Source organism: Antechinus flavipes, chromosome 3 (genome assembly GCF_016432865.1).
Source record: "Antechinus flavipes isolate AdamAnt ecotype Samford, QLD, Australia chromosome 3, AdamAnt_v2, whole genome shotgun sequence".
NCBI classification, from domain to species: Eukaryota; Metazoa; Chordata; class Mammalia; order Dasyuromorphia; family Dasyuridae; genus Antechinus; species Antechinus flavipes.
This window is the reverse complement of record NC_067400.1, coordinates 10,806,493-10,833,338: the sequence shown is the minus strand read 5'-3', so window position 1 is coordinate 10,833,338 and position 26,846 is coordinate 10,806,493. Positions and strand designations below refer to the sequence as shown.

General features: G+C 38.5%; 1 protein-coding gene across 2 annotated transcripts; it reads right to left on the bottom strand.

Moving 5' to 3' along the window:
* Window positions 1-3,483: 3,483 nt before the first annotated feature.
* KNG1 (kininogen 1) lies at window positions 3,484-24,961 on the bottom strand. Of its 2 annotated transcripts, XM_051991770.1 has the most exons (11): window positions 24,517-24,961; window positions 19,033-19,143; window positions 18,419-18,503; window positions 14,511-14,683; window positions 10,940-11,044; window positions 9,480-9,558; window positions 8,605-8,735; window positions 7,056-7,160; window positions 5,637-5,720; window positions 4,471-4,549; window positions 3,484-4,116 (listed from the first exon to the last, which is right to left on the bottom strand). In XM_051991770.1, the coding sequence occupies exons 1-11, from the start codon at window positions 24,706-24,708 to the stop codon at window positions 3,851-3,853; spliced, it is 1,410 nt and encodes a 469-aa protein (XP_051847730.1). In that variant the 5' UTR covers window positions 24,709-24,961; the 3' UTR covers window positions 3,484-3,850. The 2 variants fall into 2 exon arrangements, with proteins under 2 accessions (XP_051847730.1, XP_051847729.1); XM_051991769.1 differs by having other exon boundaries at window positions 3,484-4,549.
* Between the last annotated feature and the right edge of the window lie 1,885 nt (window positions 24,962-26,846).

The window sequence follows — 26,846 nt, the reverse complement described above, 5'->3', positions numbered from 1 at the left end:
TAGCATCAATCCATCACATGGACCTGACTGTGCATGCCCAAGATTTAGACCCAGATTTATACTGCTTAGACCTGGTACTGTTCCAGATTCCTTCTGTGTGTTTGGTTTAGGACTGATTTTTTTTCTCCTCTGTTTGTCTTTTCTTTTTCTCTCTCTGTACTGCCAATATCGGGCTTTTTTTTTTTTTTTTTGAATGTCAGAAGTCAAGAGTGACAATAATGGACTTGAGGTCAGTTTTTATGTAATGGAAGATCCTCTGGATACCTTAAATCCTTACTCCTAGGGGAAATAGAAGTATCTAACCCTCGTCCTCTATGCAAGGTAGATCAGCTTTTCCTTAAACGCGATTTGAACCATCCTTGAGACTTCACTTAAGTGGGAGGACTAAAATCTTCAGTTGTTCTTGATACAGGACAGCTCTATCAGGATGCATTGGAAACCAATGAACAACTTAGACCAGACAACTTTGCTCAACTGTATCAACTCACTGCATATCCTTATTGACTATCTTGCAATGGCTAAGTAATTTTTTTTTGTTAATAGCTAAAGAAGTTTCAAGTAGATTATCTTGTTCTCATGTTGAATCAAAGCTTCCAGGAACTGGTAAGAGTCAAGGGGACCCAGAACAGTCTGTTCTTTAGCAAGATTATTTTGACAGTTATATGAAAGATAGGTTGCAGAGGAGAAGAAGGCAGAAAGCAAGGGAATCGGGGCTGAGTTTTGGGGGGAATGGAAAGTTCATGAGTTCATGGTCATGTGAGTGGAGGGACAATGATGAGACTGAAAGATTGGAGGTAGAATGGACGAAACTTGGCAATTGACTGAATATGGAAAGATTTCATCCAAATTTCAAGGTCTTCCCCTGTTAGTAATCTCCATCCTATTTCTTTTGTAAGGAGAACAATTGTGAGTACTTTCTGTCAATAATTTTTTTTTGTGGGGAAAAATACATTCTCTGCTATGCATTTCTTTCCTTGAGTGTGTTTAGGGGAATTGGATATCATATCACGTATATTTGAACAAAGTTAATCATTAGTATATTGAGACTTTTGAGAACAAGCTCCATGAAACAAAGAAAGTGATTAATTTTACTTTTGTTGTTGTTTTTTGAAAGACAATCGAGTTAAGTGACTTGTCTGGGATCACACATCTTGCAAGTCTTAACTGTCTGAGACTGGATTTGAACTTAGATTCTCCTGACTCCAGGGCTGGTACTCTATCCCCTGTATTCTCTAGCTGACTCTGAAAGTAATTGATTTTGGAGAAGAGCACCCACAATCAGAAAGATTTGTGGAAGAAAATAGCTAAAAACTAAAGAAAATGAGAAGATATAGCTGGATTATGATCTGCATCAGTGGAAGAAGGGCCTATATCAATGAGAACAATTAAAATATCAAAGGAAATTGAATTCGGAAAATATCACTATTTCAATCAAAAGTAACATTTCATTCTTTCCATTTACAGTAACTATGCTTTCACCTTTTATCCGAATGTGTAACTTGCAATCAAATAATATAAATGAGGGGTTTGAGATATTAAGTAGAGAACCAAACCCTGACTCTGTTATTTATTAGTGGGACAAGTCCTTAGAAGCTTCCAAGCTTCTTGAGGGAGCAGGAGAGAAGCATCTCTTCACGAGGGAAGCAAGTGGGAGTCAGCCCAGAGGCAGTGGTACCCTCCATCTCATGCACAAGTATTCACTTGTGCACACACACACACACACACACACACACACACACTTACTTTATGGACTTGAAAGTTAGAAGATCTTTATCCCCATTACCTTTCTCTTTCTGCCCAAACAAGTGACATTGGATACTGGTCTGCATTTAGGGGCTGAGATAAAACTGTAAGCACCCAGGAAAAGCACCTTCAGGGTCTGCTGAAGGCACTGCCTCTAACAGCCTAAGTGAGAGTTACAACTAAGGGTATTTTTGTGAGGACCAAGAAGGAAGAAAATGATGAATTTACTCTTTTGCCACATAAACCCCCTAAAGGAAAGAGTATACTCTTTTTTTAGGGGATGGGGAAGGCAGAAGGACAGCAATCACTGTCCTTGCTATGTCTGCTTAGTGAACATCACCATTTAATAATTACTTAAGTTTGATTGGTTGATAATCATTGAGACCACATCAGATGACAACCTCTAACGCCTATAGTTAATCCTAGAACACGAAGGGAAATAAAAGTATCAGCCACAGTCTGATGGCCCAGCTGCCAGTGTAGATGGATCTGGTATAGTTCAATTGTGAGAGATATTACAAGTATTGCACTTTTTCATTTATCAGGATGTATCGTTTAACTTTCCTAGACTTCAGTTCATTCTTCTGTAAGATGTGAGAGGTCACTAACTGTCGCCCACTAAGGTCCACATCCATCATTCTCTATTTCCTACTTTTTTTTTCCTTCAGTAGTTAGAAACCTCATTATAGTAAAGAAAAGACAAACACAGAGAAGATTCTTTTGTTTCCTGAAGATTCCAATCATAACAACAAATGATTCTATTTTTCATTTAGTACTAGATATTTCTTTTTAAAAAATGGATTTTTAGGCCCCTAGCAAAACTTAGAGTGTATAAAGTATGCTCGGACACTGTTAGGTTAAGAAGTCTCCTGTCTTCAGGAAGGTCTCTGGCCTTCATGAATGGGAATGAAAGCATCCTTCACCTGGAGAGGGGCGTTCTAATAAGAGGGATTGGAGCTTCTGCCCAGTCTGAACACACTGAAATCTAGAAAAGAAGGCTAATGGGAACAGAGAAGATCAGAGTGAATTAATTAGGGATCAGATAATCATGATTTAACTCCTGCAGAGGAGTGAATTGCTGTTTCTTTTGATGAGATTCAATTTTATCTGCTTTCCTTTCTGGACCATTAGGTAGGATGATATTTTGGGATCTCAAGTCTTGCTACTGAATCCTATGTCAAAAGACTTCTTTCTTCAATTATTATATCTGTTATTGACCTTACCTTTGGGTCTTGGTCTTGATATATACAAAGTCTTAAGTTTTCCTGTAAGAACAGTAAAATGTGGTTGAATTGATTGGTTTATTCCCATTTAAGCATAGCAACAGTTATTTTCCAGATTATTTAATAAGGTTTTTCCCTTGTTCTAATGAGTAAAAATAATGAACCAAAATAGAGATAGGGTAGAGATAGAGTAGAGGTTCACCAAACAACCAGAACATAGTCCTATTGTTCTACCGCTCCTACATGCAAAAGTAGAGCAAAAAAAAATCGTGAAGTTTTAAGAGTTAGTCGCAACAGTGTCAGGATAGAGACAAATTGTTCCATTGGAAAAAGTTAAGGAAGTGTTTGTGGGCCCAAAGAAGAGATGTAACGGCTCCTTCTCAACCTTCTGCTCTTTGGCAATGCTTCTACATCAATGCTGCACTAGTCTCTTGACAATCTTAAAAAGATTTCTTTGATAATTACATTTCTAGCATTAATTAAGCACCAATTAATTATGTGACAGCCCCAGACTTCGTTTCATTTAATTTCTGTTTATTGATACTCATGCATAAAAAGTCAGTTTGCCTAGATATTTAAAAAAATATTAGTTATGCCTCAAGCAACAAACATCCTTCCTTGCTGATATATGGTATTTAAAACTCAAAAAATGGCCCTAAAACAAATTCATCTTACATATCTTCTCCTTTGCTGAGGGAATTTGCTTGCCTGATGGAATGTGGATAGATTTAGATCTTTGCAAAACAACTTTTCAAGAGTTTCTTGAGATCCCCAGCATCTATGCTGCGTCTCAACCTTTGCTCTAGACTATTCTCAGGTATTGTGTCCATTATATTTGGGCAGTAGGATGGTGAAGGGCCAGCAGGAAAATCATTTCTTCCCTATTAAATAGCATCTGAGAGATTAAAGACATCATCCTCTCTCTCCTCTGTGCGTTGGTCCATCACTTCAACTGGTTTCCATGGTTGTCCAGGGCATTTGGGTTCTGGAAGATCAGGCAACGAAGGAAATAAGAAGCTCTTTGGCTCGACAAAGATGTCTGGGATCAAGTCATCATCCTCTATATCATCTTCCTCCCCTGCTTTCTCCTTCTCTTGAGTTGAAGGCTCAGATGGAGGATTGGTTGGGTTAGGACCAAGGAGATCAAAATCTGAAAAATAAGAAGAAGTAACAGCATCCCCTTGCGGTGATGGGCTATGTAGGGGCGGTGGACCTTGTGTCTCCTCTTGGATCTTGGAAGGAGAATTCCCTTCATTTGGGCTGTTCAGATACTCATTTGTCCCATGGCTTTCCTTGTCTTTTTGTTCATGTTTCCAATGGCCTTGCCCATGCTTATATTTGTGTCCTTGACCGTGACCATGCCCATGTTTATTCCCAAGGCCACGGCCCGGGTGAGTTTGTCCCTTTCGGTGCCCACGACCATAGCCACGAGGAGTAAGCCCTTGTCCTGTTTCTGTGGCTTGTTCTTCCTCTTGTTCTGTTATATCAGAAGCCTGGGGCTCACCTGGCACTCTGCTTTCCAATGGTAGCTTCGCTAGTGATGATCGAAAAGGAGAAAAACCTGGAGGCCTTTTCATAAGCATCTAAAGAGAAGCATGGACAAATGCATGTCAATAATAATCACAATATCCCTGCATAGGTAAAGGGCAAGGGCTTAAATTTAATGTAAAAGAGAATACTTGGCGAAACTTTCTCTTTTCCTTTCTCTCTCTTTCTATCTCCTTTTCTCTTCCTTCCTTTCCTTCTCTCTCCCTCGCCCTCTCTCTGTCTTCCTCTCTCTCCCTTTCCCTCTTTCTTTCTCTCCCTCTCTCCCTCCCTTCCCCTTCTTTCTTTCCCTCCATCCCTTTTTCTCTCCCTCCCTCCCTTTTCCTCCCTCTCTCTCTTCCTTCTTCTCTCCCTCTCTTTCTCTCTTCCTCTTTCTCTATCCCTCTCCTTCTCTCTCTTCTTCCTCTTTCCCTTGCCCTCTTCCCCTCTCTTTCCTCCTCTTCCTCTCCTTTTCCCTCTCCCTCTCCCTTTCCTTCTTTCTCTCCCTCTTCTTCTCCCTCTCCCTCTCCTCTCCATGTTAAAATAATCTTCCTAAGGTACAGGCCTGACTCGATGTATTTGGAAAATCAACACCTAGAACAGTACCTGGAAATCATAGATGCATAACAGATGCTTCCTTGAGTAATTTAAAACACACGCACACGCACACATACAGAGACAGACAGATACAGAAAGACAGCTATAGAGACAGAGACAGAGAATATATTTAGAGATATAACTATAGAGATATCTAGAGAAGAAGGGAGTAATATCGGACTAGGATACAGGACATGTTCAATGATAAAAACACAATTTCTTTGGAAACACTAATTTGCACATATGCAGTTCACAGGTACACAGACATAGAGTAGACCTTAAATCATTGAAAGGTCTGTAGAAGAAATGAGTTGCCTAACAGAGGGCCATGGATGGATATCTGTGTGTATATGATTTGGGGTGTGGACCAGTCCAAGGTGACTGAGTGGACCCCTTTTCTAATCACCCCTTGGAAGCATTCAACCTAAGATTTTGCTCCACATGGCTTAGAAAGGCCACTTTCTTTCATTTTAAGAAACATTTCTGTCCACACTAGCACATAATCCTTCAGGATTTATGAACCAGACAGAGAAAGATAAGACTCTGTACCTGTATTGCCTCCTCGCAGAGAACTGTGGGATTAAATGTACCCTCTTCCTCCTCCAAAACATCCGCGGTACATTTCAAAACATTCTGTTCAGAAAAACAAAAATGAAACGAGACATCTGCAGGCTAGCCCCCAAGCTGGTCAAGGGCCCTTCATTCTAGACCATCGTGTTCGATCACCCTTCGGACACACACTATTGAGGGATCTTAACCTCTTACTTCTAATTTACTGCCTGCAAATAGAATCCTAGGAGGTGAAGGAGGCTGAAGAGGCCATTGAGGCCGATTTCTTCATTTATAGATGAGGGCACTTGCCCTCATGGAGAATTCATGGAGAATTAGCAGCAGAGCTAGGGGCCAGGTCTTGCTTTTTTTGTGAGTTCTGTTCATGTAACATCTACCTCTTTGCTGCCCTTGGCTCTTGTGCTCCTCAGCCTCCTTTTCTCAAATTATCTGCTATTTACTTGTCTCTGTACATGTTATGTCCTCTGGAGAGTGGCAGCTCCTCAAAAGCAGAATGGTTTTATTTGGTTTCTTATCTCTGAAATCTCAGTAGCAAGCACAGTGCTGGGTAGATAGTAGATACCTTCATACTGAGTGCATTGGATTGGATTAAATTCCCTTCACTTCACCACTTTTATATTACCAGACAAGAAAAAGTCTTGAAATCATTTTCTTATCATAATACAAAGATCAAGACTAGGGTGTTTAGAACCTTTTTGTGTGTCTTGGACCTTTTTGTCAGCCTGGCAAAACCTATGGACTCCTCTGAATTATGTCTTCAAATGCATAAAATAAAATGTAGATTATATTAAAATATTTTTCTCCAATTGACAAATGATCCAAAGATCTATATTTGTAGGGCTATAAAGTTGTAGCTATCCTTTGACCTAACAATACCAGTACTAGGCATGAATCTCAAAAGAGATATTTTTAAAAAGAAAAAGGCCCTTTATGTATAAAACTATTTATAACAGCTCTCTTCCCGGGACAAAGAATTGGAAACTGAGGGGATGCCCATTTCTTGGGGAATGTTTGAATAAATTGTGGTATGTGATTGTGATGGAATATTATTATTCTCTGGGAAATAATGAGCAGGATGCTGTCAGAAAAACCCAGAAACCTCCATGAACTCAAGCTAAGTGAAATGTTCTGTATATAAAGTCATAGCAATGTTCCAGGATGATCAGCTGGGAATGACTTTGGTATTCTCAGCAACACAGTGATCCATGACTGTTCTGATAAACTCATGGAAAACGCAAGCCCAGAGAAATAATTGATTGTGTCTGAATATAGATTGAAATATTTTAAAACCAAGTTTATGAACCTTAGATTAAGAACTTTTGACCTTGAGTGAGGACCCTTGGAACTCTGGCTTCCCTCAGATTATTAAAAAAAAAAATTGATCCTCTAATGACTTACTCCAAATTCGTTAAATTCACAGTATTCAGAATACTTTTCTTCCTCTTTAAAGCATTCAGTTTCTTTGATGTAAAATTCGATGGCATATCCAGTTCCAGATCCCACCTGCAAAGTCAACAGGAAGCTATTTGTCTTTCTGATTTCATCCCATGTATTTTACTCCCAGGATTTCTAAGGCAGAATCCTACGTGGGAAATTACCTACTAATCAAACTAAACTTTGCAAGAGGGAAAAAATCACATATATATGTAAATATACACAAATATACATATACATACATGTATGTGCATAATTAGAAAATATTATATATACATATTTGTACTGAGTTCAAATCCAACTTCAAACCACTAGACCCTGGACAGGTTATTTAACCTTCATCTGCCTCTGCTTTCTCATCTATTAAATGGGAATAATGATAGCATCTGTTTCCCAGGGTGGTTATGAAGCTCTAATGAGATAATATTTTAATGTGCTTTGCAAACCTTAAAACACTAAGTAAAAAGTTGCTATTGGTAACCATTATGTATGGGTTTTCTCCCATAGTGCTCTCTGGCCCAAAGAGCTTTAAGGGAGGTGTGAATTCCCAAAGTTACAAAGTTACTTTGTGAATCTCCCATACTTGTGAACTCCTATGAGTAAAGGTGCAAACACAAGCATTGTACTAATTAGTTCTACTTAGTATCTTGTTTCAGGTTCTGCGCAAAACATCTTCTTGTAAGATTAGATCAACTCTAATTAGTTAGCAGTTTGTAAGGATTCCAACAATTATGAACATACAGATCTGCAGTTTGGGTGAACTTCTAAATCAACCATTTGACTGATATGTCTGTCTATACTTATCACTTCTGTGGTGCAGGATTCCTGGCTTCCCTCAAAGCTCTCCCCACTGGCCAGGGACCTCATGATGCCTTTTCTGATTCTCCTCAATTATTAGCAGTTTTACTGTCCATATCTTGGAACTCTTAAGACTTATTTTGTAGCTCTTTCTCTGTGGTATCTCCCTTGCCCCTGGCAGAATGTAGAAGTTCCCTACAGGCAGGGACAAGACCTGCCACCTTTCTTTGTTTCTCCTATCCTGATGTCATTTACAATCCCTTTCATGGCAGAGTCTAAGAGTAGGAGCATGGTTGTAGCATCCTAGAATTCTTAGGAATGCTACCATCCACTTTCTTCAACCCATAAACATCCATAGACATGTATAACCCCAGACTGGACTCTTGAAATTGGAGCTCATGGGATGGGACTTGGTCCTTGGAAACTAATTTAGACCAGGAAAGGTCATTTGGTCCAACTCTTCATCTTACAGATGAAGGAAGCAAGAATACTCAAAGTTGGGAAATGACTGTTACCGTTCCCTACCCACCCACCCACAATGGATGCAGCTCTTGTGTCAGGGAACTCCAGTAAATGCCCATGATAAAACCAGGGACATTACAGCAACAGCTATCCTCAAATGAAAGCTTTAGGACCCAAGTCCATGTTGAAAGGCAGAAGTGAGAACCAGCTACAACCCACAAGCCTGCTGTTGGCAAAAGACTCATTCACAAACCAGGGGTTCTGCTTTCAGAATCCTCAGCGTCTTGAAATAAAAGTTACTTTTATTCTCCGAGTTAATTTTTTCAAGACAATTTCTCAAAGGCTCACGCAGTTCTGGGCTGACAGATGGATTTGAGTCGTTCTCTGGAAGATAAGAGTTCGATTTTAGAATACAAGACTTTTGATTAGTGTGAGCATTTGATGAGCGAGGGGGATTTGTCCTGCTGAAACACAATGGGAGTAGACTGGAATTTCTTAATAATTTATCAGGTTGGTAAAGTTCACCTCCCTAAAGGACTCCAACCAGCTCTGTTTGCATTTTCCTTCCACCTGCCCCTCAGTGTACCAAATCCAACATCCACCATGTCTTTTTTTTTTTTTATCCCCAGTACCAAACATGGTACATAGTAGGGACTTTATAGTTGCCCTCGATTACAAACATTGTAGAAAGATGCTCTTGCTCGGGCCCCAGATAAATTGGAACAGATACCTCTGAGCTCTCTCCCAAACCTGAAACACTGAATCTGAGATTGTAAATAGATGTTCATTAAGTTAATTTGTCCACATCTTACAGTTAATCGATGTGTTGCCCTTCCCAGGGGCATCTGAATGTTAAAGGAAGATCTAATGAAAAGACAGGTAAGCTAAAGGAATAAACTCTAATAGTAAAATTTCAAGTGTTCAGGCAACTCGAGGTGGGAAGTAGAGGTGGGAGGAAGAAACTTTGGAGGCTACCCAGTCTAGCTCCCTCATTTCGCATACTAGAGCTTGGTCCCTCCTCCATTTCAGAAGTCACATAGGTCATTGCCTTTTGTTTCATTTTGTGGCCTCCCCCTTTTACAATAGACATAATTGGTCGAGGCTGAGGTGCTTGACTATGGCACTTACCTAGTTTACAAGTCTGGGATGTGATACTAATGTTCATATGTGCATTTTCATAGGCAGAATCGCTGCAGATTCTTATCTCCTGGAAGGAAAGACAGAAAGGGAAAGCTCAACCAAGAGAACAGTGGTTCTCTGCCAGATCCAGGGATGAGCAATCCATATTTGTCACTACAATAAATTGCTCTTGACTCTCTGTGCTATTGAGAGAAGCAGGAGGTCCCACCCTCGGGTGAAGAAAGATGAAACCAAGAAATACAGAACTGTCCCTCTTCCAAGGTCTGGGAGTGCAATCAAATGATCATGGACTCGGGCCTGGATATGACCTGAGTGGCCATCTAGTCCAACCTCCTTGTTTTTCAGAGTAGGAAACCAAGATCCCAAAACATCATCCATTAGATGAATCATTGAAATCATGTAAGTCAACTCCTTCATGTTACAGGGGAGAAAAATGAATGTCCAAAGATATTAGTCAGGGGACTTGACTGAGATCACTCTGGATCCTTCTCTCTGACACTGTACCATTAATGAACCATAAACCCTAGATCACATTTATGGCTCCTGGGACTAGAAGAAATCTTGAAAGATGAAACTGCTTCTGGAGGATTCTAGATAAATTATATTCATATTCATAATGTTATAATAATTATATTAATTATTAATTATAATAATATATTATTCAATCTCAAAACTTTATGGGAGAAGGGAAGGAAGGAAAGAGAGACACAGGGAGGGCAAGGAAAGACAAAAAAAGGGAAGGGAAACAAAAGGAAAGGGAATGGAAGAAAGGGGAAAGGGAGAGAGGAAGGATGAGGGAGGGGAAGATAGGGATAAAGATAAAGACAGAAAGACTGAGAGGAAAAAAAAAAGAATGACATGAAGCCCTTTCATTGTGATACTTATTTTCTGGAGATAGAAGCTGCCTCACAGAAGAAAATGTGATGAGGCTCAACACCAAGTTTCATCTCTGGAGCAAGCATTTCAGAAAGAGGCAAGCACTGACTCAAATAAACATATCTTTCCCCCTCTTTCCCTTAAGTCCTCCTTTCTTCTTTCCTGCTTCCTTCTTTCCTTCTCTCCATCTCCTCCGTTCCTCCCTGAGTAGATTCATCTTACTCCTTTGGTTCCCAGTTTCTTCTCTCAAAGCCCTCAAGCTTTGGTAGAACTCATGGTAACCCAGTTCTCTGTCATGAAAGAGTCCTCAGATCATACTTTGAGAACCACTTATCTAGAGAAAAGTGATCCAAGTTGATTAAATAAAGATAAAATGATCTTGTTTTGCCCCTTGGCTACAGGCCCCTGGGGGTACTGATGAAAGAAATGTGATACACAGCATCCAACTGGACCGTTCCCAATCCTATAAAACCAATCGAGTTGAGCAGATATTTGAAGGACACAAGTGGTGGATTTTGCTTTGCAATGACTCAGAAAATTCTTTGGGAAGAATTCATATTAGCATCACTTACCCCTTGAGGCTTGGGCTGGCATTCAGAATTTAATTGGTCAGTCTCCTTCAAGCAATCAGTCTGGATGATTGAATACTGGAACTTATAGTTCCATCCATTGACTACCTACAATAAGTGTAATTTGAAAGGAAATTGTATTATTTGGCAAAGCTCCATCATGAAGAAACCCTGATTTAGTGCAATTTGTTTGTTACTTGATCTGTATCAAATCCGATCTAATAAACTAATTACTCAGATTTAAATAAAACTTCTGTTTGCAAAATACTCTCCTCACAACAACCCCATGCTTCCAGTGCTCCTTCCCATTTTACAGATGAGGAAAAGGAGGCAGAGAGGTAAATTATTTACCCATGGCCACAGTTTATGGGTATCAGGATTTGAACCCAGGTCTCCTGAGATTCAATGCTCTCTCCGCTACTTCTCTTTTTTTCTGGACTAGACCAGATATTTCATTGGTTTAGAAAGTAAGAAAAGCCCCTGCAGAGCCCAGATGGGCACTTAGAGACTTGGAGAGGAGCCTGGGGCCTCAGAAGTTGAAGTGGATCATGCAGCCAGCAAGAGTAAGAGTCAGGACCTCCACCCAAGTTTTCCTGACTCCATGGCTGACCGATCTCTCTTCACCAGGTGATGTTGGCTCTCTCAAATGGCCGTTATATGCAGAGTACTGATAACATACAAGGAGATACAAAAAGCAATGTCACCATCTTTGCCCTAGAGGGTCTCCCTTCCCAGCTACGGGATTATTGAGAATGAAAATAACTCACTGACCCTCACTTACTTTATCATAGGGTCAAAAGCTCAGGGAAGAAAGGAACCTTCATGGTTACCTAATCCTGCCTTATACAGATGGGGAAACTGAGGCCAGGAGAGGTGAAGTCACTGGCCCAAGATCACAAATCTAGTAAGTGATGGAGTGTCCCAATGCACAGCACAGCTGGTACTCATTCATTGTCTTAGAGAGTTGACACTTTGTGACTTGGGTCTCACCTACTTGAGAGAGAGAGAGGCAAAGGGATGGAGGGAGGGAGGGAAGATGCAGCATAGGGACTGACTACTTAGTCTGTATGGTTTTTTGACTTTTGGGTTGGAATAAAATCCATCAGAGAGGATCTCTCAGGTCAAAGCTAGGGGAGATAGCCAGGCATCAGTCAGGAGACTTGTTATAGCTCGTGACCTCAGTTAGCGTGCTCCAAAATACTCAGCCTTTGAGGCTGTTTCCTTCTTGGTACCGTGGCAAGCGTTGCTAACCCAACGGTCTGTAAACTTGAAAAAAAAATTTACGACTGTGTTTCGATAGCATTGGTCCACTTGTAACTTTACAAATTTGACTTTATCTTTATCCACAGACTGGACCCTCTTGACTGCCCAAGAGATCCAGCACACTCAAAAGCGTGCTAGGGAGAGTAACTCTTGTACCACCTGTTTTGAAACACATGCATTTATTAATCTCCTACTGTGTGCCAGCTACCTTATATAACCCTGTTGCATCATGGAAATTTGAGATTTTTTTTTAATGTGAGTCTGGATCCAATTAAGACATGCTGAATTGACAAGTCAATTAATCAATATAGAATCATCAATAATATAATAATAAAATATAAAATAAAAATAATCAACATAGAAATTTTGCCTAGATCCTTAGCAGCTATATGACCCTGATGAAGTTACCTAGACAATCTCAGCCTCCCTTTCTTCATTTGCCCAAAATGGGGATAATAATAACATTTGTATCCCAGGTTTTCTGTGAGGATCAAATGAAATAACACACATAAAACACTTTGCAAATGTTAAATTTGGATATTATTAAAATCTTAAATTTGCATATTACTAAGATTAATTTGTGTAACATTATTATTATATGCACCTATATACATACCCATATGCATATAAGTACTTGTGTGACTATATATCCTATTTACATCTACACAAAACAAACTTAAATAATTCAGGGAGTCCACTCTCCCATCCCATCAATGGTACAGATGGAGCCTATCCACCCCTTCTAAGGAGCGTCTTTTCCATGTCCTTTCATAGAGAATCCACTCAACTCATTGGAAGCCTCTCTAAACTTCTTTTTTATCATTCCCTTGGGCTTGAATTACATTGGGAGATGTTTGTCTGTTAGTTCCAGCAATTAGTTATGACTAACCCACCTCATGCTCTAGTCACACCTTTTCTCCATGTTATCTGTGATAATCATTTACATTCAGGTCTTCGTTGGCAGATTGCTGCAGCATAATGATGTTCAAATGGGGTCTTTGCTGGTCCCTGCCAATTACTAGTGCTCCATCCTCCAAGGTTACCTCAGATCTGCTTTGTAGATGTTTTGCATTTACTTATTCTTGCATGTGTCGTCTTTCCTATTAGTGCAAGATCCTTGAGGGTAGGGGTTTTTGTTTTTCTGTTGCCAGCAGTTGGCAGAGTGTCTGACACAAAGCAGGTTAGGAAAAAGCCTGAAGCAGAGGATTTTACAATGCCTGTTAACAAACAAGCATTGAGAGGGGAAGGTGAAGAAGAGCAGATCTTTTCTTGGAACTCCCTCAGTTCTTGAGGAGATCATTCTACCTGCCAGGGAGCGTTCTGAGTCTTCTGATCCAAGATGCTCACAGAGCACAGGGTCTTATTCCATTTTTCTCTTCTCTGCCATAGTTTGAGTTTTCTTTCTCTTCCTCTTTTCACCCATTGCTCTCAAACTGCTTTTGTTTCTGGCTCAGCTGCAGATGTCTCTGCTCCTTCCTTTCTGCTCTGCCCCAAATCTCTGATGATTCAGAATCTCTCTCTCAGTTTGACACTGGACACTTTTATGTTTACAGAAGACCACAGGGGGTGATTGAATTTCCTCAGCCAGTCCTAACACCCTTCCCATCAACACTCACTCCAGCTAATCCCCCTTTTACCCTTAATCTAAAGCTTTTGATTGGTTGGTTGATAGACATTTTTTCTTGCCTCTTTAAGGTGTCAAACACCTCATAGTTTATTCAGATTTAGAGTCAGTGAGCTGATTGATTCACTCAATCAACATCCCACATTTAACACCCATCCAGGCACAGGTTCTTGAAGAACACACATGAAGTGTGAACCCCTGCAGATCAGTTCCTTCTTTATACTTTAGAAACTTGCCTGAGTCACTGAAAAGCTAAGTGACTTACACAGTGTAGAGGATTCAAGGGCAGGTCTCAAACCCAAAGTGATTGTGTATCCACTATGTTACACTGCCCCTCTATGTAAGTATGCAGATTACATGCTAGGCTACATATTACATATTTGGTGTAAAAATTAATAGTATGTATTCATCTATAATATTTATCAATTATACAATTACTATAAAAGGATATATTATATATGCACATGGGTACAGACATACCTATGTATGTTTGCGTTTATAAATACCATATATAATATATAAAATAGGTGTGTTTTATTGTAAAATATTTTATTATTAATCTATTAAACATCTATGAATTATTTTAATGAATTATATTATTTATCACTTATTAATAAAATATTTTATTAAAATAGATGTCTAAAACAAAGCACATGAATGAAGCAAAGAAATAAATTATATCCAAACCTGTCGTGAGGCTCTCAGGACTTCTTTAAGGGCAAAGATGTGTTCATGGTTAGATTTTTCATTAAAATATCGAACAGCATGTTTCAAAATTTCTTCCAAATCTGAACTGTTGGTTGATATGCTATGGAAGCAGCCACGGCATGGACCACGAGCTGCCACCACTGCTTCATGAACTTTATTGAAAGAGGAGAAAAACACAGAGATTTAACTTTTAAAAAGCTTATAGGAAACCATTGTCAGCTTCTGGCTTTCAGTCACATGATAGAAGCATAATTGCCGATTAGGAATCAGTCAAAAAGGGAAGTTGAGATGGTGGAGTATCAAGATGCTACATCCTGACTCCTCCAACACATCTTCTCCACATAATCTAGAAAATTTACCAAACCAAGTCCCAATTGGGAAATATAAGAGAGATAAACAGAGACAGAGACAGAGAGACAAACAGAGACAACAGACACACAGGCAGAGAGATGGAGAAAGAGAGAGACAGAGAGAATCACAATGAATCATTTTTCCAGTCCAGATCAGCCTACAGAGATAGACAAACAAAGTTTGTGGACACTGAAGTTGGGATTTGGCCAGGAACAATATAACGCATCCTAGAAATCTAGGGACCAAAAGAAGACTAATACTATGAGGACTAAAACAAAAGAAATTGGTACAGAAGACACAGGGACTTCCAAATTAGAACAGATGTCAACTGATAAATGGTGTTCTCTAGCCAAGTATGAGTATCCTGTCAGAAATTCCAGGAAGATAGAAGGGATCTGATGGTGGTAGGAAGCAGTAGTGGCAAACCCTGAGCTATGTACAGAACAAGGAGTCAATATGAAAACAAATAGTAGTTATTTGGCTCTGACCCCAGGAGCAGAGCACCTACTCAATTCTATCCTCTAGAAGACTATAAAGTCTATAAATGAATAATCAAGGCAGGATTCCCAGACCAAAGGGAACTCTTCATTTCTTTTCCTCTGAATTTATTGATTTTCTGGTTGTTGGTACTGGTTGAATCTAGCAAAAAGTCTACTAGAAATTTCAAGCAGGACAAGCTCACAGGCATGTTGCTTAGATCAAAATCTGGCCCTGAAATTTCTGAACAAGAACAATTTTTAAAATAACTTTCCCCTGGATTACACTATTCTGTGAATACTATAAGTTCCTAGTCTGAGCCATCTATAAAATAACACAACATCCCCAAGAAAACAGAAGAAAAAACACATGTGGAAAAACAAAAACAAAAACAAAACCTCAATTTACTCATTGCTCCCCAGAAGTTCATATATCCTGGTCCAAAAAATAAAGTTTTAAATCACAAAATATGTTGGAATAATGAGCAAATAAAGAAGAAAGAATCCCACCATAAATAGGTGTTATGAGGAAAGGGAGTCAAAAGAAGCATATTATTCCAAAATATCAACAAGCAAAGCTCCAAAGAAAAACACAGCTAAATCACAAGTCCAACCAGAATTCCTAGAAGAGATAAAACTTGAGCTTTGGGATTTTTTAAGCTAAAATTATTTTTAGAAATTAAATAGCAGGGTTAGCAGGAAAAAAATGGGTAAAGAAATTAGACTTATAGAAGAAAAAGGTAAAAACATAGCTTGAAGTAAGGGATAGATTTTGATGAATGAAAAAAGAAACTCCCTAAAATAGATTTGATCAAATAGAAGGTAATGACTTTGGGGATTACAAAGAAATATCAAAAAAAAATTAAAAACTGAAAATACAGCAGATAGAAAAGCATCTCATAACAAAAACAAGTGAACAGGAAAACATATTGTGAAGAGATAATTTAAGAATCACTAAATTACTTGAAAGCCATAAACAAAAACAGAAATAATATTTCAAGAAATCATAAAAGAAAACTGCCCAATTTCTTAGAAGTTGAATATGAACTAAATCAATAAGAAGAGGGTTGTATGGAGTTGAGAGAGATGGAGTAGTATTGAGGAATAGGAGGTGCTTAAATTTCACTGTTTTGTGAACTGGGCAAGGAATGGAAAATTACATAGAGACAGACAGGGAGAGACAGAGACAGAGAGAGGCAGAGGCAGAGATAGGCAGAGGCAGAGAGAGACAGAGACAGAAAGAGGGAGACATGGGGGGTGTATGGGGGGGAAGCAATAAAAGGAAAACTATAAGGGAATGAGAATGGAGGGAAATACACAATTAATGATCATAACTATAAACATGAATGGCATCAACTGACTCATAAAATGAAAGGGATAGCAGAATAAATTAAAAAGCAAAATCCAACATTATGTTGTTTATTAAAAAAAAACCCACATTTGCAACAGGACATAAAGTTAAAGTAAGAATGCAGAGCACAATTTTTTATGCTTCCCTTGAAGTAAAAAAAGCAGAATAGTCATCATGATTTCAGTAATAGTAAAAATATTTCCAATTAAAAGAGATAAACAGAGAAATTGTTTTTTGGCTGAAAGACATTACAGATAATTAATATTAGTTCTAAAAATACATGCACTAAATAGCACAGAATCTTAATTCTTAAAGAATTAATTAAATGTATATGTGCCAAAATGTTTGTGGCAGCCCTGTTTGTAGTGGCTAGAAGCTGGAAAATGAATGGATGCCCATCAATGGGAGAATGGTTGAGTAAATTGTGGTATATGAACGTTATGGAATATTATTGTTCTGTAAGGAACGACCAGCAGGATGAATACAGAGAGGACTGGCGAGACTTACATGAACTGATGCTGAGTGAAATGAGCAGAACCAGGAGATCATTATATACCTCAACAATGATACTGTTTGAGGATGTATTCTGATAGAAGTGGATCTCTTCGATAAAGAGAGCTAATTCAGTTTCAATAGATCAAAGATGGACAGAAGCAGCTACACCCAAAGTAAGAAACTGGGAAATGAATATAAACTGCTTGCATTTTTGTTTTTCTCCCCTGAATTCAATTCTCCCTGTGCAACAAGAAAACTGTTCGGTTCTGCACACATATATTGTATCTAGGATATACTGTAACCTATTCAACATATAAAGGACTGCTTGCCATCTGGGGGAGGGGGTGGAGGGAGAGAGGGGGAAAATCGGAACAGAAGTGAATGCAAGGGATAATGTTGTAAAAAATTACCCTAGTATGGGTTCTATCAATAAAAAGTTATTAAAAAAAAAGAATTAATTAAATGATTTATAGGAAGAAATGCAGAGCAAAACTGTAATATTGTGGGTACTCAATTTGCCCTTCTTGAAGCTAGATAAATCTAACCAAATTAAACAAAAGAAAAGTGAAGGACATGAATAGAATTTTAGGAAATTTAGCTATAATAAACCTTTTTTAAAATTGAATAAAAATAGAAAAAGTATAATTATTTCTCAGCTGTGCATGACAACTTCTCCAAAATTGTTCGTATATTAGTACATAAAAACTTCCAAATAAAAGCAAATAAACAAAAATACTAATTTCACCTCTAAGAAGCTAGGATATAAAAAAAAACTATATTTAACATAGTGCTTTTAAAGCAAAGATTAAAAATTAATTGGAGATTAAATAATCCAATCCTGAAGGTTGGTTGGGTCAAAGAAAAAATTTATAGAAATAATAATTTCATTAAGACAACGATGGCTATGAGATAATATACCAAAATTGTGATGTCAAAGTAGGGGAAACATTTTTTTTCTTTTAACACTTTTGTCAATAAAAGAGAGAAATAAATCAATAAATTTGGCATGCAACTAAACAAAAATCTAGATATTGAACAAAAATTTTAAAACCCAATTGAACACCAAAATAGAAAGTCTGAAAATTAAAGGAGAGATTAATAAAATTGAAAGAAAAGTAGTTATTATTTTATTGTGGGAAGAAATAAAACCCAACAAATAAATATAAGGAAGAGTGATGGTGGCCCTTTGTGGAATAGTTGAGCTAATCACATACCTGGAGCGATATGACAATTCTGCTCCATGACGACGAATGTCTTTCCATTCTCCCTCTTCACTTTTGCAGTGCATTTCCCCTGCTCCTAAATACAAAAGGGGTCATAAATCTTCAACCCTAAATTCAGAAACTCATTTAATCAAGAAAAATCTCTGGCCACAGATTGAGTGAGAAGTAGCATGATCGTATTTGGACTTAAGGAAGATGACTGGTTGCTGGCCAACTCTATCATTAAATCCCAAAGTTCTACTTGTTTGATTTTTATCTGAACATTGCTGATATTTCCAGAAAGAGAAATAAGGTGATGAGCCAGCAGTCACTACTTTCTTTGCCTCTAAGCTCTATCATTCTACCTTCCTCATTGTTGTAACATTAATTCCCTTGTTCCTTCCCCTTCATCCCTGCCTAAAGTCATGGTATAAAACAAAAATCATCATGTTCATTGGCTCACAGAGAAAATACCCCTTTAAGTTTGAAAATAGACTGCCAGATTCTTGAATCTATCCTCCTTCTGTCAGGTCCTATAAGAATAAGCAAAAGGTTTTCTTCTCTTCTCTCACCAAAGTATAAATTGCAGAGGGAATAGAAGATGGACAGAGATAAAACAATTTTACCTGATTTTCAGACTTTTTGTAGCCACATTCTTTCCAGTTTTTACCTGTCTCGACCGTGCAGTTACCCTCTCGGATTGCATAGGTTATTGCAAAGATCTGCTCATCAGAGTTCTATAGGAAATCATAAATGAACACTGTGTTAGGATAGAGCAAAAGATCAAAGTTAGGAGAGCATCTGACCCCAGAGCTTTGTCAGGAGGGATTTGCTACACATTTGCTGCAAGTTTGAGTGAATGTTTAGGTTCGGGTTCTTAGCTGGTCTTAAATTCATAGAACATGAGATCTTTCAGTCTCAATGCTTTAATACACTATCCTCCTTAGTTCTCCTTGTCCGTGCTTACCTCTCCCCACATCGTTTCCCCTCAGCAGAATATAAAGTTCCTGAAAGTAGGTACCATTTCATTTCTGACTTTGGATCCCCAGCACCTTGCACAGTCCCTGGCCCACAGTAGCCACCTAATAAAAGTTGGTTGAATAGAATTAGAAATCAGGTGATCCAATCATCATATTTAGTAGATGGGCTACATGAAATCTAAAAAAGAGAAGGGATTATTTGATCAAGATCCAGAACTTCAGAACTCCCTACTCACAAGACAGCAGGCATCTCACATCACCCTGCCTCATTTTCAGTCCCTAACCTGCCATCTGATGAATCCTGCTCTGTAATTAATTGCCCTGGTCACATTTGATTTTAAAAGTTCATGCTATTATTGTTTGGCTTGCTTGTACACATTTGAGCAAAGAAAAAAAAGCCAACCATCAAAAATTATTGTGGGAATAGAGAATACCAGGATTCATTTTCAGAGGAGAATATAGAAGTAAAAACAAGCTTCTCCTATAGCAAAGAGCAATTAAAGCAAAGGAAGAAAATTACAAAAAAGATAATTGATAACTTGGTAAAAAGAGGCACAAAATATATTGAAGAAGATAATACCTTAAAACTAGAATTGAACAAATGGAAAAGAAATATAAAAATTCACTGATTAAAATAATTCTTTAAAATCAGATTTGGTCAAATGGGAATAGAGGTACAAAAACTCACTGAAGAAAATAAATGGAACTGGGTGATAAATAGTCAAAGGATATGAACAGATAATTTTCAGATGATGAAATTAAAATTCTTTCTAATCATATGGAAAAATACTCTAAAACACTAGTGATCAGAGAAATGCAAATTAAGACAACTCTGAGGTACTACCTACACCTTCTCAGACTGGCCAAGATGACAGGAAAAGAAAATGATGAATGTTGGGGAGGATGTGGAAAAACTGAGATACTAATACATTGTTAGTGGAGTTGTGAACTGATACAACCACTGAGAGATTCCAAAATTTATATTTATATTATATTTATTTATTTATAAATATAATATTTATATTATAGACAAATTCCAGAACTCACATGTCAATGGAAAATACTTCAAGCATTAGAAAGCAACTATTCAAAAATCATGGAACCGCAATCAGGCTCACATAAGACTTAGCAGCTACTATATTAAAGGAGCAGAGGGTTTGAAATGTGATAATCCAGAAGGTGAAAAAGCTGTGGCGTTACAACCAAGAATAATTTACCCAGCAAAACCGAATACAGTCCTTCAAGGGAAAAATGAATATTTAATGAAAAATGGAGGGTTTTTAAGCATTGTTAATGAGAAGACTAGAGCTGAGTAGAAAATTTGACTTTGAAATGCAACGCTAAAGAAAAATAAAAAGGTAAAGGAAAGTGGCCTGGTTGTTTCAGATTTTGGGCTATATTCTTCAAAGCAGTAACTGGGAGAATAATCTGATACTGGCTAAGAAACAGGATAGTGTATCAGTGGAGACACAATATACATTGGTAAATCACCATAGTAATCTAACTAGTATTTGACAAACCAAGTTTTGGGGATAAGCATTAACTATTTGATTTAAAAACTTTTTTTCTAGGAAAACTGAAATGGAGTGTGACAAAAATTAGAGACCATATCACACCATATGCCATGATAAGGTCAATATAGATAAACATTTGAACATAAAAGGTAATATAAATAAATTAGGGGAGCATGGGAAAATGCACAGGTCAGATCTGGAGATAAACAAAGAATTTATGACTAAACAAGAGATAGAGGGGATTACACAGGGTAAAACAGATAAATTTGATTACATGAAATAAAGCAAACAACACTAATACAGTCAAAATTTGAAGGATAATGGGAAACTGGAAGAAAAAATTGCGGTAGCAAATTTCTCTTCTTAATTCCTCATTTCTCAAATATATAGAGAATCAAATCAAATTTATAAAAATAAAAGCCAACTGGTTTTGCTTGTGCAAAACCTTTTTAAAATTTAATTAGTCAAAATTATTCACTTTATATTTCATAATATCTTCTGCTTCTTGTTTGGTCATACATTCCTCTCCTCTCCATAAATCTGACAGTAAAACATTCTTTGCTCTCCTAGACTTTCTTGAGGTAGTACCCTTTATGCCTAAATCATGTATCTATTTTGAGTTTATCTTGACAAACAATATAAAATGTTGGTCTATGTTTAGTTTCTGCCACATGGCTTTCCAGTTTTCACAGAAGTTTTTGTCAAATTGTAAGTTCTTATACCAGAAGCTAGGGTCTTTGGCTTTATCAGATACTAGATTACTAAAATTAGTAGGTCATTTAGTACTGTTTTTATTTGCCTAATCTAGTCCATTGATCTACCATTCTATCTTCTAACTAGTACTTTTTTTATGATTTTGACTTTTTAATATAGTTTGAGATCTGCTGTACCTGTCACCTTGCATTTTTTTCATTAATCCCCTTGAGATTTCTGACTTGATTTTTCGAGATGAATTTTGTCATTTTTTTTTCTATTTCTATAAAATAGGGTTTTTTTTTTGTAGTTTGGTTGTTATGGCACTGAATAACTACATTAACTTCAGCAGGATTGTCATTTTATTATATTGGCTCAACCCCTATGTGCAATTAATATTTTTCCAATTATTTTGATCTAACTTTTTTTGGTGACAAGTATTTTATAAATATGGTCATAAAGTTTCTGCGATTGTCTTGGCAAGTAAACTTACCAAGTATTTTATATTGTCTACAGTTATTTTAAATGGAATTTCTCTTTCTATTTCTTGCTACTAGTCTTTGTTGATAATATATAGGAATGTTGATAATGTATGTGGATTTATTTTCTATCCTGCAACTTTTTCTGAAGTTATTTCAAGTATTTTCAGTTGATTCCCTAGGATTTTCTAAGTATACCATCATATTTGCAAAGGCTGATGGTTTTGTTTCCTCATTGCCTATTCTAGTTCTTTCAATTTCTTGTTCTTATCTTATTACTATAGCTAGCATTTCTAGCTATATTGAATTGAATAATAATGGTGAGAATGAGCTTCATCTTTGCTTCATCCCTGATCTTATTGGAAAGACTTCTTTTGATGGTACTATTAATTATTTTTAAGAAAAGTTTCCTTTATTCCTATGTTCTCTAGTGTTTTTAATAGGAATGGGTACTGTATTTTGTCAAAAGCTTTTTCTGCATCTATTAAAGCAGTCACGTGGTTTCTGTTGTTCTGTTGTTGATATGATCAGTTATGCTAATGGTTTTCCTAATTTTGAACCAGCCCTACGTTTCAGGTATAAATACCACCTTGTCATGGTATCTGATCTTTGTGATATATTGCTTTAACCTCCTTGCTAGCATTTTCTTTCTCTGCTTCAGCTCTTCCTGGTTACCAAAGAGATTAAAATTTAAAAAAAAAAAAGGTAAAGTCGCTATTTAGAGAAAAATATTTATAGCAGCTCTTTTCGTGATAGCAAAGAATTAAAATCAAGAAGATATATATCAACTGGGAAATGGCTGTGGGAAATGGGAATTGGTATGGAGTTCTATTGTGCTATAAGGAATGATGAGCAAGCGGATTTCAGTACACAGTTACAGCAATATTGTAATGATGATCAATTGTGAGTGACTTAACTACTCTAATCAAGACAATAATTCAAAATAATTGCAAAGGATCCATGATGAAAAATGCTATCCATTTTTAGAGAATTGATGAGCTCTGAAAGCAGATTGAAACATGCATTTTTAAACTTTCTTAATTTTTATTGTTTTATCTTGTTAGTGTTTTCTTTTACAAGATGATTAATATGAAATTATTAATATGATCATTTGCACAACCTCACATTTATAACTGATATAAAATTGCTTGCCCCTGGGTGGGGGAAGGCACAGAAGAGAGGAGAAAATTTGAACAAGTTTCTTCAAATGATTGTTTTAAAAAACATTACATGTAATTGGGAAATATTTCATGAAATAAAAACAATTTTTTTTTAAATTACAGTCACCATATAGAGCTTGCAACATAGCAATCCAAACCACTCTGATCCTGTCTAATTTAACAAGCATTTATGAAACACCTACCATGTTTGAGGCTATGTTTTGGGTATTCAAAGACAAGATTAAAAGCTACTTTGACCTCAAGGACTTTCCACCTTCCTAGGTATATCAGATAAACAAATGAAGAGAGCGAGGGCTCAGAAAGGCTTGCTATGGGAGATAGCAGATGGACTAAGCCTGAAAGTAAGCTTAAGATTCTGATAAGCAGAGGAAAGAAAGGTGAACACTCCAGAAATTCCAGGGGAGCTAGTCTGTACAAAGTCATAGAGGTAGAATGATTTACCAAGTTCAGATAAGCAGCCAAGTAGGACAGTTTGGCTGGACCACTGAGGGCAGAGAAAGGAGCAATATACAATCAACTTGGAAAGGTAGACGAGGGGTGGGGGTGGGGGTGGGGGTGGGAGGGGTGAGCAGCTAGTTGGTATAATGAATAGAGTACCAGCCCTGAAGTCAGGAGGACCTGAGTTCAAATCCGATCTCAGACACTTACCACTTCCTAGCTGTGTGACCCTGGGCAAGTCACTGAACTCCAATTGCCTCAGCAAAAATAAAGATATAAATAAAAAGAAAGAAAGGTAGGCTGAAGCTGAATTGTGACGAAGCTTTCAAGCCAGTCAGGAGAGTTTCTATTTCACCCTAGAGGCAACAGGGAGCTAGTAAAGCTTTTTCAGGTGATCCATGTTTGCAGATTTGAATTTATGAGGAGAGAAAATAAAAGTTAGGGTTCCAATTAGGTGACTTTGACAAGAGTCCAACTAAGAGATGATATACAACTAGAGTAGACTGGGAGCCACACGATTGGAAAGAAAGAGACAGACTCAAGAAATTATCGAGGCAGAACCAAGATGACTGGGGAACAGCTTAGCTGTGTGGATGGAGGGAGACAGAAGAAGCTGAAGAGCTTGGAAGTGCTTGCAAGGATGGAGTTGCCCACACCGGAAAGAAGAATGGCTTTGGAGGCCATGGCTGGCTTGGACATCGGTGCTTTCCTTTGAAGAGCACTGATGATGGAGCCACCGGACAGGGATGTTCATTGAGCCCTGGACATCGCACAGGACAGTCAGCAAGCAGGCCCCAGGCCACCCCCCCAAGGTCACTCACTCACCATCAGAGAGGCTCCGGTTATCTGGTACAGGACATACTGGCTGCCGGAGGATCGTTGGGTGTTGTACGTGGTCAGTGCCGCGTCCACGGCTTGGAAGACATCATTATCCTCGCAGGAGAGGTCCGTCTCCCGAGACTGTACCTGGACATTCAGCTGGCTGGCCACGAGCAGGAGGGCCAGAGCTAGCTTCATCCTGAGCTGCTTACCGCCAGGGAAACTGACCTGGGCTGCAAACACCAAGGCTAAACCCTTTCTCCTCACTGGTCTCTCCCTTTCCACTTCTCTCTCCCTCTTCCTCTGGTCTTTTTGAATGCTGTTTTTTAATTAGCACAAAGAACTAGGCTCATTCCCGGCATGGTGAGGTTCCTGGTGCCAGAGTTGGCCGTGTTGGGAGAGCACGAACACTCCCAGCCAGTCCTGCCAGCTCCACCACCTCTCCCCCCACAGTTTAGCCAAACAGAGTCTATGTTGAAAGCGTTGCGACACAGAGGTCGTTGTCCTGGCTCCAGGACCAAGCTCCCCGCTAAGTTGGGACCAGTTCCCAGAAAGCCTCTTGGAAACACACTCTGGGAGCTTTGGGAATGTTCTGGTTCAGTGAACTACGGGAGGTCATTGACTTAGGAGAGGAAAGAAAGCAGTTGCAGAGGTGGGGCCTCCTCCCTGAGAAACCCCAGGGCTGCCATCCATGCCTATACACTGGGCACCCAGGCAAGGGGACGGGCATCCTCCCCGGGGCTGTATCTCAGGCAGCTGGAGGAGCTTCTCTGTAAGAACGAAGGCTCCTCTCTTCTTCTTCCAGCTGGGGATGATTTCCCCCGCACCCTGGGGCTGCCCGCTCCATGCTGCAGATCCCCGGGGGACAAGCCAACATCGGGCATTTATGCATCCAGCACAAGCAACATAAACATCCCCTTCAGTTTGGGGGGAAGGCAGCAGACACTTCCCTCTGAGAGACATGGAAGAGAACTTCCAGGACAACCTGAGGTCAATGCTGGGAAAGCTCCCCCTCATCCCCCTCCAAGGGACCATCTGACCACTTCTGATTTAAGTTGACCTAAGCTGAACTAGCACTTGGATTTGAATCCTGCCTTAGACACTAGAGCCTCTCTGTGCTAATAACAGTGTCTACTTCATAAGGTTATTGTGCCAGTCAAATAAGAGGCCAGGTATAAATGTTAGTCACTTTTCCCTCCTATTTCACACCCAAGAGTCTTTCTTTTAGTCTTATTTTCAGTGGTGGAAAATTAGTTCTTTTAATGAGCAGATGGATACTTTGGGGAGAAAGGGACTTTAAAAGGGTTTAAAAGGGCTGCTCTCTGAATAAGGGATGACCTTCCTTCTCCAGCCCAGTCCAGAACAGACTAGTCTTGGAAACTTCTGGGAAATAATAAAGCAGTGAGATCCTACTAAGCCTCCCTACAAAGTTTCCCATCTGGCTCAGCAACAGCCACAGCCCACTATTACTTCTGCTCCTAGCCCATGGCCAAATCCATCTACACACTTTCCGGCCCAGTTCCTACTTTCTGAAGCACAATCAGTACCCAAGAAATTTTCCCTTTCTTCCTTAATTTTCCATTCTAGGCCAAATCATGCTATTCTAGCTTTAGCTCCTTCACCTGTCCCAGAGAACGCAGAATAGGTGAGACTTGTGGGTTTTGTTTTGGTAAATTGGTGATTTGTGATGGAATAGTTCTGAGTTCTGGAAAATGATGAAATGTTGGGTTAATTTGGGGGGGAGGGGAGGAGAACTATATCAATTTAATGGATTAGCTATTAACTAAACTCCTTCCGGAAAAGTCTCCGTTTGTTGAAAGGATTACCAATCCACCATCATCACTCTTTAAGTAATCAGGATTCTGAAGCTACCAGTATAGGAAGAAAATACAAAACAGCCGCTACAAAAACCCATTAAAAGTTAAAAGCTAATCCATTGAATTGCTAAATCTGCTAGGACTGGAAAAGGGGAAGGAAGCAGAATCTTAAAAGTCATTTGTGGGTCCGGATGCTCATTTTCTCTTTTCAGTCCTTGGATAAGAAGAGATTTTACTCTTAACAGAATTTGGTTGATGTTCCCTATAAGGCAACAAGTATGAATGAGCATGGAACCTGGAGTTAGGGAACACCTGGGTCCAGGGCTGCTTCTGACACCAGCTATGCAACCATCTCTGAAATTTGGTTTCTATCATCTATAAAAGAGTTATAGTGTTTATCCTATATACCTATCTAGCTATCTATCTTCTTTGCTTTCTTTCTTTCTTCCTTCCTTCCTTTCTTTCTTTCTTTCTTTCTTTCTTTCTTCTTCTTTCTTCCTTCCTTCCTTCCTTCCTTCC

Coding starts and splice junctions, on each gene's coding strand:
- KNG1 (XM_051991769.1), bottom strand. CDS start 24,708: ATGAAGCTAGCTCTGGCCCTCCTGCTCGTGGCCAGCCAGCTGAATGTC. Junction 9,559..10,939: donor GCCAGCCCAAGCCTCAAGGG/GTAAGTGATGCT, acceptor CTTTCCTTCCAG/GAGATAAGAATCTGCAGCGA. Junction 4,550..5,636: donor TCTGCGAGGAGGCAATACAG/GTACAGAGTCTT, acceptor GCTTCTCTTTAG/ATGCTTATGAAAAGGCCTCC.